We start from the raw sequence: 14,283 nt of genomic DNA, 5'->3' as shown, positions 1-14,283 counted from the left end.
TGCTTTCAGTGCTGCAACATTAGTTGTTTAGAATGTTTCTTCGTCCAGGGCCTGTTAATGAGGAGTCCCATAGTCATGAAGGAAACAGACTATGGACATGACTTGGGAATTTAGTGCAATATATAAAGAATTTTATTTCAGAACTTCATCTGGGTGCTTTTTACCAGAGAAAACCTCTCAGGAACAAGCCAGCTCAGACGAAGAAGTTGATTATCCAGACTTGTTTCCTTCTGTGGTATTTTTTCCCTAAACTTTTAATTATAAAATTTTTAAGCTGTATGCAAAGTAGAACGAAAACTATAAAGAACCTCCTGTGCCCATCATCTAGCTTCAGCAGCAATATTTTGCAAGTTGGTTGCACCTATTCTCCCATTTCCCTACCTCCACCCCTTAGAATATTTTAAAGCAATCCCAGTCTTCATGTGATCTCAGCATAAATACTTCATAATGTTATTCCTACAGATCAGGACTGTATTTTAGGGGGAAAAGGAGGGAGGGAGTTATGACATAACCATAGTAGTATTGTCACATCTACAAAATTAGTAGTAGTTATTTATTTCTCCTCTCAAGGTTCCTGTCCCAGAAATCTTTTTAGTTTACTACTTATCTGATCAGCATCCAAACAAGTTTCATACATTATACTTGGTGGATATGTCTCTTAAGTCCTTAATTTAAATGGTTCCCAAAGCCTGTAGTACTGTTTTAAGGGTCAAAGGAGATACGTTTGTAAGCTTTCAAAGTGCTATACAAATAAACATTTTGCCAGTGGAAAGAAATACTTTCTAAAAAAGTATCAGCATTTCCGTTGAGTCTTGCAGTCAGCATTAAGGAAAACTAGGAGGATCTGCCCAAGTGATAGCAGAAAAAAAGAAAAATTTGTGAGCTCCTCTAGGTCAGGAACATAAAGCTCTGTCCATAGTGCCTGGCATCGTTCCTGACATGTAACAGATGATCAATTAATAGTTTTTAAATAAATGAATGAGGTGGGGGAGCAGAAATAATTCAACATTGAACTGGTGTTGGGAGGTGTTAAAATTGAGCTGGCGAGAGGTAGGTCCAGGACCTTCTTTTGTTTAAAAAAAAAAAATTTTTTTTTTTTAATGTATGTTTATTTTTGAGAGACAGAGACAGAGTGCAAGTGAGGGAGGAGCAGAGAGAGAGGGAGACACAGAAACGGAAGCAGCCTCCAGTCTCTGAGCTGTCAGCACAGAGCCCAACACAGGCCTCGAACTCACAAACCGTGAGATCGTGACCTGAGCTGAAGTCAGATACTTAACCGATTGAGCCACCCAGGTGCCCCTCTAGGACCTTCTTTATAGCTAAGCTGTCAGCCTCCATATCTGCCCCCCTTGGGTAATGTGCTCTCCTTTCTTGTAGCACATGCCACGTTTCATGGTGTGGACTGATGATGTAGGCTTTTTCAAAATTTATGTATTTTAAAAATAATCTCCACACTCAATGTGGGGCTCAAGCTCATCACCCTGAGATCAGGAGTTGCATGCTTCACTGACTGAGCCAGCCAGGCACCCCAATATGTAGGCATTTTAATAATAATCCTTGAGAGTTTTGGCTTAGAGGGGAGAGGCAGGCCCCCAGTTTCTCAGGAGAAAAGTTTTTCCCTGAGTAAAGTAAATTTTAACATTGGAGCTCTGCCCTATACTCTGTTTCCCTACCCAAAAAGAGAATGATATATATAGATCATGGATATGGATTATAAGATAATAACATATCTTTATCAGAGAGAATTTTTCACAAAGATGCTAGAAAACAAACTTTCTGCTAAACCATATTCTAGTCTTATCCATAGGGATGAATCTCATTTCCCTTAAACATTGGCTGGCTGGCATTACCAAGCCCGGTGTTGCCATGTTGAGTTGGTCTCCCCCCAACCCCCCAGCTTCTCCTTCACTTCCCTCAGCTCCTCCTCTTCCTCCTCCTTCTGTACTTACAGAAGAGAAAGTTTGATTATCAGGTGAACAGGTACAATGCTGTTGACTCTTCGGTCTCATGGACTTCTCTAGTAGACAGTTTCTTATTGGCAGAGCTTTGGACCAAGTGGTCAAGCCTTAGCAGGTGGTATCTGGTTCCTTGAAATGTCACTCTGTTCTTTATTAGGTTTGTAGACCAACCTGGGTGTTAACAGCAACACTGGTAAAATTCTCTAGATATTTTTCTCTTCCCTTCCATTGTTCATTTTTGTTAGATTCGAGCTCCGGTCTGTGCCACAGGGGCAGAACTTCAAGCAAGGAATAGAGTAAATCTTAGGTCCATGTTCTCCTCTTTGAAGAGAATATTACTTGGTCTGATTATTACTATTTGGATCCCAATATTGTTCTAACTGCTTCAGCTATAGTGTCCTTGGGATTAATCCCAGTTTTGTGCTTGCTGATAGCTAAGCCATTGGCACCAAAATTCTGCTAAGTGAACTCCTCCCATCCTGGTTCTGGGTACTTTTGCAAGAGTGTAGCAGCTGTAGAGCTACAATTTTTGTGGGATAAAACTAGGAAAGGATAAAACTAGCAAAATAGAACTTTTCAGGGAGTGAGAAAGCCATATACCTAACTCTGTGCCTTGAAATCACTTAATCTGCCTTTTTATCTGCATTGTTTAACTTTGTCCAGTGACGACTACTCTACAGAGGAGGAAATACTGTCAGACTAGGGCTGGATGTTGGCTTTTCTTGGTTCTGCCAGATCGCTTCCAAACCTCTTCCTCTGGGATAAAAAAGGAAGGGATAGGCCAAGCATTGACCAAGGAGTGCAGAATCAGTGTTCGTCTTCTCAACTGAAAGCCTACTGATTTTCTCATTGAGAATCACTGATTCCATAGTTGCATGTATGCACTTGCAGGAGGGTTGGGGAGGGGGGGCGCGTTGGGAGGAGCCAAGTAATTTGAGATGCTGATTAAAATTTCACGAAGGTCTAAGTAATTGAACATTAAACCTTGCTACGGGCCCAACTTTGCTCTTGCTTTAGAAATCACAGAGTTGGGGCGCCTGGGTGGCTCAGTCGGTTAAGCGTCTGACCTCAGCTCAGGTCATGATCTCACAGTTTGTGAGTTTGAGCCCTGCGTCGGGCTCTCTGCTGTCAGTGCAGAGCCCGCTTCAGATCCTTTGTCTCCCTTTCTGCTCCTCCCCCGCTCATGCACAAGTGCGCTTTCTCTCAAAAATAAACATTAAGAAAAAAGAAGTCGGGGTGCCTGGGTAGTAGCTCAGTCAGGTGTCCAACTTCGGCTCAGGTCATCATCTCATGGCTCGTGAGTTCGAGCCCTGTGTGGGGCTCACTGCTGACAGCTCAGAGCTTGGAGCCTGCTTCAGATTCTGTCTCCAGCTCTCTCTGCCCCTCCCCCACTCTCACACTGCCTGTGTGTGTGTGTGTGTGTGTGTGTGTGTGTGTGTGTGTGTGTGTGTCTCAAGTATAAACAACAACAACAAAGAAATCATGCAGAAAGAACATATTTGTGTAGCACTTTATAGTCTATTTGATTTAGCTTATCTAATCTTTACATAAGCCTTCTAATATAGGTTCTTTTTTAGTTAAGTATAGAGAACAGTTTTCCTGATTTAAAAGAGATTTGGGGCGCCTGGGTGGCGCAGTCAGTTAAGCGTCCGACTTCAGCCAGGTCACGATCTCACGATCTCGCGGTCCATGAGTTCGAGCCCCGCATCGGGCTCTAGGCTGATGGCTCAGAGCCTGGAGCCTGTTTCCGATTCTGTGTCTCCCTCTCTCTCTGCTCCTCCCCCGTTCATGCTCTGCCTCTCTCAGTCCCAAAAATAAATAAACATTGAAAAAAAAAAAATAAAATAAAAGAGATTTGAACCCAGGTCTTCTGATTTTTAAATAGCTCAGCATGTTGACTCTTGGCTAAAAGGTTATAAGATATAAAAGGTTAGACTTTTTTTTGTTGGTGGTGGACACTTTATTGTAGGTCAGTAGCAGTTTTAATCCTAAATCTGAATCATCCTGGTTTATTGTTCCTTGGAAGCTTAGTTTAGGATTCCATTACTAATTTACCTAGTCTTTTACCCAAGTAAGTTGATGATTGAAGATGAAGCATCTCTAAAGGGTATAGATTATTGGGCTCTACTGGTTTTTCATTTTTCTGGGTCATTTTATGCAGCATATCTTCCTAACAGCTAGGTGACATTTTCATTGCCTCTGTTTTTGGGAAGAGGAATGAAAACCATCTGTTCCCCATTTTTTGCCACCCTGACTCACTCACTATAGGGAAGGAAATTTTACTGCTCTGTTTATTGGTAACAGAAATACTTGGTCTGTGGCCTCTGTACAACTAAGGGCTAATTATCACAACCTTGCCTCTGAGCCCAGCTGTATTCTGAAATTCTCAGGGCCCTTGATCAGTTGTCTTAAACAATCATAATTAGAGCTTTACCTTATTGCCCTTAATCCCATGTGTCTGTTGCCTCACCATTAATCCTTATACATATAGTGCAGCTGGGGTCTTCCTACTCAAGTATTAACTTACATTATTGAAGATCCATCCCATCAGGCTCCTCTTTTTAATTTTCTTTAATATGGCTAATCTTTATTCCGTTTGAATTCATTAGAATTAGATTAAAGTGATATATCAGTAGTCTTTGAAGGTATAGATCAATATTCTCCAATATGAAGGGGAGGACAGTCTGTCTCTGAGTGTTCATGTGTCTCCAGTATGATCATGGATGAAAGTTATGGGGATGACAGACCCTTGAGAATTGATTTAACCTTTCAGGGTAGGTTTTCTACAGATAGGTTCTTTTAATCACTTTAGCTAAATATATTCTTAAAATCTTTCCTAAACTTAAGTGAATAAAAGTCATAATACGAGATTGAACCACACACTTGTCTTACACATCTGCATTGATTAAATATTTGGTAAGTAAAACTCACTTTAGTAAGTAAATGCCAACAAATTCCTGTTGGGTTTACAGCAGAAATCAAGGTGAGGAGGTAGAGATGCAGAATCTTCATTATTTTGACATTGCATTTTCTCGTCTTTAGCTGCCTCATTTCCATAGATCAACTCTTTACCTTTTTTTCTGAAATAATTAGGAGTAAAGCACCATAGATAGGCTCTAAAAGTTCTTACCCTTTTACCTCTGTAGGAAAAATTATCAAGCCCTAGACTCTCCAGTGGGTCTTTAGGTATCTCTTATACCTGTTCTCTTTCAGCCCCGGTATCAAATGAAACCCTCTTGACTGATGGTTAAATGTATCAAGAACAGATATATTTTCCAGAAAAAATATGATCACTTGAGTAAGAAAAGGGACTAGAACAAGAATGGAATATGCATAAGGGTTCTGTGAGTATGGAGGAAGAAGAGGAATGAATATTTAAAACCCCTTCCCAAAAGGATCTAGTATCAGAGCAAGAGGCAGGGGCTCATGGGTTTAGTTTGACGCAAACCCCGATTGTTTCAGTGTGCTTGATAGAGATTGTGGGTACTAGTGTGTGTGTACACACTTGTGTAATTGTGTTTTGTTTATTCTTTTAACAGCATCTGGAATCAAGAGACCCGTGGCATCTGAGGTGAGTTTTATATTGATATCATGTTTCTAAAGCTTTAATTCTGGGATAGAAGGATACCTGTTTATAACATCTTTATTTTTAACCCTCGGATCTTGGAAGCTAGACTAGATTCTGACATGTCTTTGGTAAGCTAGAAATTATACAACTACTTTTGTTGCAGTTTATTGTAGGTATTAATAGCTCACGTTGATGATTACAAAAATTTTTTTTTAGCGCTTATTTTTGAGAGAGATATAGAGCGCGAGTGGGGGGAGGGGCAGAGAGAGAAGGAGACACAGAATCTGAGCTGAGCTTAACCAACTGAGCCACCCAGGCGCCCCTATCTTTTTTTTTTTTTTTTTAATGTATCAAATACAGTGTACCAGAGAGTAAATAATTTACCTAAGTGCCCTTTATTCTTAATTAGTCCTGTAAACACCGCTGTGAACTAAGTACCATTGTTATCCATGTGTTACAGATAAGAAGAGTGAGAATTAGAGGTTCTGTAACTTGCCCAGGGTCACACAATTAATAAGTGGGATCAATAAGGCTGGGGTTAAAACCTGCAAAGTCCGGCACTAAAGCTCACTCTCTGGTTTTTGCTGTTACTGCCTTCTGGTTACATAGCTTCAGTGAATTTAAAGAACTTCTTTTAACCATACAGATGCTGTTAATTGCCTAAATTTTTCTTTTCTGTGCAGAATATCTTCCATTTGCTTACCTTTTTATTCATTATTTCCTAAACCTCTTCTTACTTCTTGCCTCTCTCCTCGGTTTTATGACAGGGCTTCAGAATGCAGACCCCCTTTGGCCTGTGATTTTAGATTTTTCTCTTGAGAACCTCTTCCAAGATCTTTGAGATTCTTTACTGAAGGTTTTCTGACACTAAGGGCCTCAGCAAGAACAGTAAAACTTGAATATCAGGCCCTAAGATCATCACACCCTATTTAGACTGGGCTTTTTTGCCTCTGGCTTGTTAACTTAAGGAGTATTGACTTCATGAAGAATACCTTTGTGTCTTGTGCTTCATCTTGATGTGGGGAATTGCCTTCTAGGCCCAGCTGCTGTACTGTGTTACTCCTTCCTCATTTCAGGGGCTGTCATGTGGGTGGAAAACAAAGCCATATCTCATTCACAGGAATCTCTTCATGGCCCTGAGGCCCCTGTCTCAGGAGTCCTCTTATTGCCTCAGCTTTTTAGTGCCTCAACTAGCAGTACTTTCATTTGCAAGTGGCTAGATCATTGTTACTGGTGAATTCACTTTGGGCAAATAGTGTTCAGGTCGGGTTGAAGGTTAGAGAGTTAGTAATTTCTGAAAGGAGGTTGGTGAAAAAAGGTCTGTGGAACTACTTTTAACCTATCTCCTTCTGTGAACTGAGGTTTGTTCTTTTTCCTGGAGCAGCTATTTCGTAGTTCTCTTGTTTCTGCTTTTCCTTAATGATACTCATTTTTTTTTTTTTTAATTTATTTTTGAGAGAGAGCATAGGTGAGTGAGTGCTAATAGGGGAGGTGGGGGGGGGGGCGGGGAGAGAATCCCAAGCAAGTGCAGCCCGATAAGGGACTCAAATTCACAAACCATGAGATCATGACCTGAGCAGAAACCAAGAGTTAGACACTTAGCCAACTGAGCCACCCAGGCACCCTGGTACTCATTTTTTAAACGTCATCTTTCTGAGGATCAAAGGTGAAGCATGTGGGGCACCTAGGTGGCTCAGGCAGCTGAGTCCAACTCCAATTTCAACTCGGGTTCATGATCCCAGGATCATGGGATCGAGCCCCACATCAGGCTCTGTGCTGAGCGTGGAAGCTGCCTAAGATTCTCTCTGTCCCCCCTTTTCCATCTCCTCCAGCTTGAATTCTCTCTCTCTCTCAAAAAAAAAGTGAAATATTTGTGCCTAGGAATTTTCTGTGTTCTTTTAGCCAGTTCATTGGGAAGCAACATTAGAGCTGTGTATTTGCACGGAATGAATCTTGTGAAGACTTTATAAAATGTTCTTCTAGAAAGGGTAGGTTGAGTGTTTTGGTTTGTTTTAATGTACCATCACAGTAGCTGTATGGTGTATGGCATGGGGATCGTGTGCTAATTTTGACTCGTCTTTTTCCAGGTGCCATATGCCTCTGGCATGCCCATGAAGAAAATAGGCCACCGAGGTGTTGATTCCTCAGGAGAGACGACATATAAAAAGGTATGTCTGGGGGCACCTGGGTGGCTCAGTTGGTTGAGCATCCGACTTTGGCTTGGGTTATGATCTTGCGGTCTGTGAGTTTGGAGCCTGTTCCGGATTCTTTCTTTCTCTCTCTCTTTCTCTCTCTCTCTCTCTCTCTCTCTCTCTCTCTCTCTCCCTCCCTCCCTCCCTCCCTCCCCCTCCCCCACTCATGCTCTGTCTCTCTGTCTCTGTCAAAAGTTAATAAACATTAAAAAAAAAAAAAAAAGGTATGTCTGGGTGGAACCCTTTCATCTTACTCCAGGAAGGGATAATTCTGTCCCCTTGATGATATTCTCCACATTTTGTCTCATTCCTTGATATCCTAAGGCTTTGTGCAAGAACTATCATACAACTTGGACTTTCGAGTTTACTTGCAGTTCTGGACTACTCTGGAGATTCTCAGGCTTCCCAAGGGACAGTGTTCTTTTTTTTTTTTTTTTTTTATATATGAAATTTATTGTCAAATTGGTTTCCATACAACACCCAGTGCTCATCCCAAAAGGTGCCCTCCTCAATACCCATCACCCACCCTCTCCTCCCTCTCACCCCCCATCAACCCTCAGTTTGCTCTCAGTTCTCAACAGTCTCTTATGCTTTGGCTCTCTCCCACTCTAACCTCTTTTTTTTTTTTTTTTTCCTTCCCCTCCCCCATGGGTTCGTGTTAAGTTTCTCAGGGTCCACATAAGAGTGAAACCATATGGTATCTGTCTTTCTCTGTATGGCTTATTTCACTTAGCATCACACTCTCCAGTTCCATCCACGTTGCTACAAAAGGCCATATTTCATTTTTTCTCATTGCCACGTAGTATTCCATAGTGTATATAAACCACAATTTCTTTATCCATTCATCAGTTGATGGACATTTAGGCTCTTTCCATAATTTGGCTATTGTTGAGAGTGCTGCTATGAACATTGGGGTACAAGTGCCCCTATGCATCAGTACTCCTGTGTCCCTTGGATAAATTCCTAGCAGTGCTATTGCTGGGTCATAGGGTAGGTCTATTTTTAATTTTCTGAGGAACCTCCACACTGCTTTCCAGAGTGGCTGCACCAATTTGCATTCCCACCAACAGTGTAAGAGGGTTCCCGTTTCTCCACATCCTCTCCAGCATCTATAGTCTCCTGATTTGTTCATTTTGGCCACTCTGATTGGCGTGAGGTGATACCTGAGTGTGGTTTTGATTTGTATTTCCCTGATAAGGAGCGACGCTGAACATCTTTTCATGTGCCTGTTGGCCATCCGGATGTCTTCTTTAGAGAAGTGTCTATTCATGTTTTCTGCCCATTTCTTCACTGGGTTATTTGCTTTTCGGGTGTGGAGTTTGATGAGCTCTTTATAGATTTTGGATACTAGCCCTTTGTCCGATATGTCATTTGCAAATATCTTTTCCCATTCCGTTGGTTGCCTTTTAGTTTTGTTGGTTGTTTCCCAAGGGACAGTGTTCAACCTTCCATTGAGCATCTATACTTTGCTTAATATGGGGTGTGATGATTTCTTGGAGTCCTGTTTCTGGCCCATGTAGATTTTTCTTACATGTGTTCTCTGCCTTTATTGCACTGTCCCAAGTAATAGAGGTGGACTGAAGTCTGTCAGGCACCTGGTCCTCCTGGGAATGGGCCCAAGGCCCAGTGTCAATTCCACAGATATATATCGAGCTCTGTTTATGTGCTGAACATTGAGACAAAAAGATGAGTTTCTAGTCTAATTGGAGAGTCACACACTTAAAAATCTAGTTATAGGGGCGCCTGGGTGGCGCAGTCGGTTAAGCGTCCGACTTCAGCCAGGTCATGGTCTCGCGGTCCAGGAGTTTGAGCCCCGCGTCAGGCTCTGGGCTGATGGCTCAGAGCCTGGAGCCTGTTTCCGATTCTGTGTCTCCCTCTCTCTCTGCCCCTCCCCCGTTCATGCTCTGTCTCTCTCTGTCCCAAAAATAAATAAACGTTGAAAAAAAACAATTAAAAAAAAAATCTAGTTATAAAAAAATTTTTTTTAAGCAATCTCCACCCCCGACATGGGACTCAAACTCATGACACCAAAATCAAGGGACATGCTCTACCGCCTGAGCCAGCCTCTAGTTTTAATTTTATTTAGTTTTAATTTTAATGCTTAATGAGGACTAAATAGAAGTACCTCATTTAATTTAATATTTGATGGGGATTGGGGATGAGGGAAATCATTTAGAGCAAAACTGTCCAGTAGAACTTCATAGTGACTGAAATGTGCTATAATCTGTGTTATCCGGTAGTAGCCACTGGTCATACTTGAATGTAGCTGGTAAGACTGAAAAGGTGAATTTTTAGTTTATTTTGATTTTAAGTTGACAAATAGCCATGCATGGCTGGTGTATTGGGCAGCACAGATCTAGATGATCTGATAATTTCCTATAGGATTGTAAGAGTGGGGCTCTTGACCACAGTGTGATCATTTTAATTCTAAATACTTCCCGCGGAAATAATTTGAGTCTTTCAGGCTTTTTTCACTTAGGAACAATTTTGTGCCACTCTGTTGTCCTTGGGACACCAATCAGGCCCTGCCTTAAAAGGACTTAAAAGGCCTTTTGTAGCCAGGTAGTCAATCAAAATATCAGTTAATTTTAGTTACATTCTGTATTCCATGAATAAAATGTTTGGAGAAGCCCCAGGTACTCTGGGGGCAGGAACCTTTGGAGTGAGATATAAGATTGTTCTCTCCGGACGTTATCTTCCAAATGTAGATATAGATAGGCGGGAACACCTTGCCTGGCTGAGGCTGACTCAGACAGTCTGCCTTTGCTACTGTGTATCTTTGTACCCTGCCAGTCTTTACCAGGCGTAACTGCTGAGTTAAGCAAGAGGTTGGAGGAACTGGATTGCCCCAGCTTAGTCTGAAGTATTAGAAGGGCATTTGCCTTCGGAGTGCTTCTTCTGGCTCTTCCCTCCAGAGTTTTTATTGTTCTGATCAGATTTAATACTAGAATCTTTCCTCTCATTTCTCTTCTGTTTCTCAGACAACCTCATCTGCCTTGAAAGGTGCCATCCAGTTAGGCATTACTCACACTGTGGGAAGCCTGAGTACCAAACCAGAGCGTGATGTCCTCATGCAAGACTTCTATGTGGTGGAGAGTATCTTCTTTCCCAGGTACAGAGGTTAATGTTCATGGGAATTTCCTGGGAAGTGTGGCTTTTTCATATCAACCTGAGGGCAGTTTTAAGGGGTCAGATCTAACATAGGCATGTGCCCACTGTCCAGTCCTTAACTTGATCTTAGTTGGGGTGATGTGGGACTGGAGAATTTGGAGAGCAGATGCTGTTTTTTGAGTACTTCCATGAGCCTCTGGCCTGTGGAGTGAGCCGTAAAAGCAATTTAGTGCACTAGGTAAGAGGCAGTGTGATTCTCTATGCCCGTGTCTTAATCCCCATATTGTGTGAATGTCCCGTTAAGTAACCGACTCTTTTAATACCTCTGGTTCTCTCAGAAGGGATGTACTGACCTGCCTCTGGGTGACTGAGTGTCTGTCCAGGGTAGACTCCTTGGTTGACAGGGACTGGTAAATTATAAGTTCTTCTATTTAACCCTACAGTGAAGGGAGCAACTTGACTCCTGCTCATCACTACAATGACTTTCGCTTCAAAACCTATGCACCTGTTGCCTTCCGTTACTTTCGGGAGTTATTTGGTATCCGGCCTGATGATTACTTGGTAAGCTTCTGGATCTCAGGACCCTATGACTCCAGTACCAGAGGGATCCTCCCAAAGGAAAACGCTCTCTCCACAGTCTTGCTTTTCTAGTCTTTCTTTAGAATAGCATCTGTACTTAATTTCTGTACTTTAGGATTGCATCTGTACTTAATTTCTGGTTGGACAAGCCCTGATATTTCTGAACCTCTTGCTCTCTTCTTTCTGGGCCCTAGTACTCCCTCTGCAGTGAGCCACTGATTGAACTCTGCAGCTCTGGGGCCAGTGGTTCCCTCTTCTATGTGTCCAGTGACGATGAATTCATCATTAAAACGGTCCAGCATAAAGAGGCGGAGTTTCTGCAGAAGCTGCTTCCAGGATACTACATGGTGAGAAAAGAAGAGCACTTGGCCACCTGTGCTGCCCACTCCACTCTTGGGCAAGGTGGGGTTGGGGGGGGGGTGGTTCTTGTCAGCAGGGCAACACGATGTCAGCACTTCTGTCTTAAAGACGTAATTCATTTTGGGGCTTTTGGGCCCATCTCTCTTGCCTCTCTGGGGCCAAAAGGGTTTTATGTGTCATATTTTAAATGTTATTTGGCTTAGACCGTCCTACCCAAAGGTGATATTCAGTGATAATTTTATTTTCTGTTCTTAGTCTACCTCCTACACCAGGAGAATGAGGTTGGTTACTTCCCTTGATAGTACTCTATTCCATCTTACTCTGATTGACTGCCCTTGGAGCTTCTGGAGAAGTTAGTTTTGCTTCACATCACACCCACAAGAATATGCTATACCAAGGGCTTAGAGTTAAGACTTTTTCAATACGATCTTCTCTTGAACCTCTCTGAAAGAATGTATCCATCATACATTGAGTATGCTGACTGATTACTGGATTGGAGGGTCTGTGGCTCAGCTTGATGATAATCGGATCACTGAGATAGAGGTGTTGGAAAATTGTAAGCAAATATGATGTGGCCTTATGGGCAGACAGATTGGACCTGAACCCCATGTAGCAGACAAAGATGGATGGCAACTTTTTGCCCTTGAGTTTCACTGAAAATCAGCTGACTTGTTGTCTTACTTCTTTTTACTTTCATGCCCACAGAACCTCAACCAGAACCCTCGCACTTTGCTGCCTAAATTCTATGGACTGTACTGTGTGCAGGCAGGTGGTAAGAACATTCGAATTGTGGTGATGAACAATCTCTTACCACGGTCAGTCAAGATGCACATCAAATATGACCTCAAGGGCTCAACCTACAAACGGCGGGCTTCCCAAAAAGAGCGAGAGAAGCCTCTACCCACCTTTAAAGACCTGGACTTCTTACAAGACATTCCAGATGGTCTTTTTTTGGATGCTGATATGTACAATGCTCTATGTAAGACCTTACAGCGTGACTGTTTGGTGAGTTTGTCATATTTCCTTCACTCTCAGATACCAAAAATTTCAGTCACTTAAACAGGTTATTATTCTCCCATCAAATCTGGAGGAGATGGGACTCAGTTCCTTAGCTCTATATGTCCCAGACTTCATTTAAAATAACTTTTACAGGGGAGCCTGGGTGGCTCAGTCAGTTAAGCATCCGACTTTGGCTCAGGTCATGATCTCACAGTTCGAGAGTTCAAGCCCCGCAGCGAGCTCTGTGCTGACAGCTCAGAGCTTGGAACCTGCTTTGGATTCTGTGTCTCCCTCTGTGCCTGCCCCTCCCCCGCTCACACTGTGTCTCTGTTTCTCTCTCAAAAATAAACAAACATTAAAAAAAATTTTTTTATATAAATGTATTAATTACGGGGTTACCTGGGTGGTTCAGTCAGTTAGGTGACTGACTTGATTTCAGTTCAGGTCATGATCTCATGTTTCACGAGTTCAAGCCCTGCATCGAGCTCTGTGCTGACAGCTCAGAGCTTGGAATCTGTTCCAGATTCTGTCTCTCTCTCTCTTTCTGCCCCTCCCCCGCCCTCTCTCTCTCAAAGATAAACATTAAAAAACATTAAAAAAATTAGTTAAAAAATTGCAATAAAATAAAATAACTTTTACATTAGGTCATTGCTGAGCCTTTACATTTTTACATTCTGTTTATCCTCCCCACACCTGGCTTCATTTTCTTCTCTACCTCTCCTAGGCCTCATAATCCTGTATTCTTCTTATTTGCATATCAGCACCATCATTCCTCAGATCTTGGTCCTGCCTACCAAATCCACATTTATATCTTGGAAGCTGTGTGCTGCTGAAGGAAATCACACACCTCTGTCAACTGGCATCTCTATAGGTTGATGCTGTCCAGCCTCAATATTGTCCACCAGTCCACTTCCTATTCCTTTCAGCACAGATGTCACGTGATTGGGACTGTCTCCAAACCATTTTCTAACTTTTATCCCCCAGCCTTGTTTCTCAACAGACTACCTCGCTCTTCTGTTCCATACCATCCCTTTGTCCTGCCCCCATCTCCAATTTATAAACATGTCTGCACTCACCCATCCTTAATCTCCTTTCTGCCCAACTTGGTGTCTTAGTCCAGGTCAGTCCCTTTTGCAGGACTATTTTCTTAGGGTCCTGCTTCACAACTTCCTTCCTTTCCCTCCCCTGGCTTCCGCCTCTACCAACTGTTTTCTTTCTATGTACAAACTTTTATCTCTTTTATCTTAAGGTTAGGAGGGTCCTTTTTCAGTGTCTCTAATGATGTTTCTATTTTTTGCTTTTCATTTATCTTCACCTATTCTTGCCTCAACCCACTGTCCTGGCTTTTGCTCTCTCTTCAAATGAACTGTTTTCCCCAGTGACGACCTGGGATGCCAAATAGAGACAACTACTTTTTTTTTTTAATGTTTATTTTGAGAGACCATCCCAAGCAGGCTCCCCGCTGTCCATGCAGAGCCCAAAGCAGGACTTGAGCTCCTGAACTCTGAGATCATAA

At 42.3% G+C, this 14,283-nt stretch overlaps 1 protein-coding gene across 9 annotated transcripts in view; it reads left to right on the top strand.

The window, feature by feature from the left end:
- The window catches only part of PIP5K1A (phosphatidylinositol-4-phosphate 5-kinase type 1 alpha), a 39,782-nt gene that overhangs the window by 15,582 nt on the left and 9,917 nt on the right, over positions 1-14,283 (top strand). For all 9 annotated transcript variants that reach the window (XR_005786414.1, XR_005786413.1, XR_005786411.1 and 6 more), the window contains 6 exons: positions 5,498-5,529; positions 7,614-7,694; positions 10,700-10,830; positions 11,273-11,390; positions 11,603-11,755; positions 12,474-12,773. Coding sequence is in view for 5 of the 9 variants with exons in the window: in XM_040461232.1 (XP_040317166.1) it covers positions 5,498-5,529; positions 7,614-7,694; positions 10,700-10,830; positions 11,273-11,390; positions 11,603-11,755; positions 12,474-12,773 (815 nt within the window). In the remaining 4 variants the exon portion in view is untranslated. The remainder of the gene's footprint in view (positions 1-5,497; positions 5,530-7,613; positions 7,695-10,699; positions 10,831-11,272; positions 11,391-11,602; positions 11,756-12,473; positions 12,774-14,283) is intronic.

This window comes from Herpailurus yagouaroundi, unplaced genomic scaffold (genome assembly GCF_014898765.1).
Source record: "Herpailurus yagouaroundi ecotype Mexico unplaced genomic scaffold, PumYag 254, whole genome shotgun sequence".
Lineage (NCBI taxonomy): Eukaryota > Metazoa > Chordata > Mammalia > Carnivora > Felidae > Herpailurus > Herpailurus yagouaroundi.
Note: the sequence above shows the minus strand (reverse complement) of the source record. Positions and strands in the feature narration are given on the sequence as shown.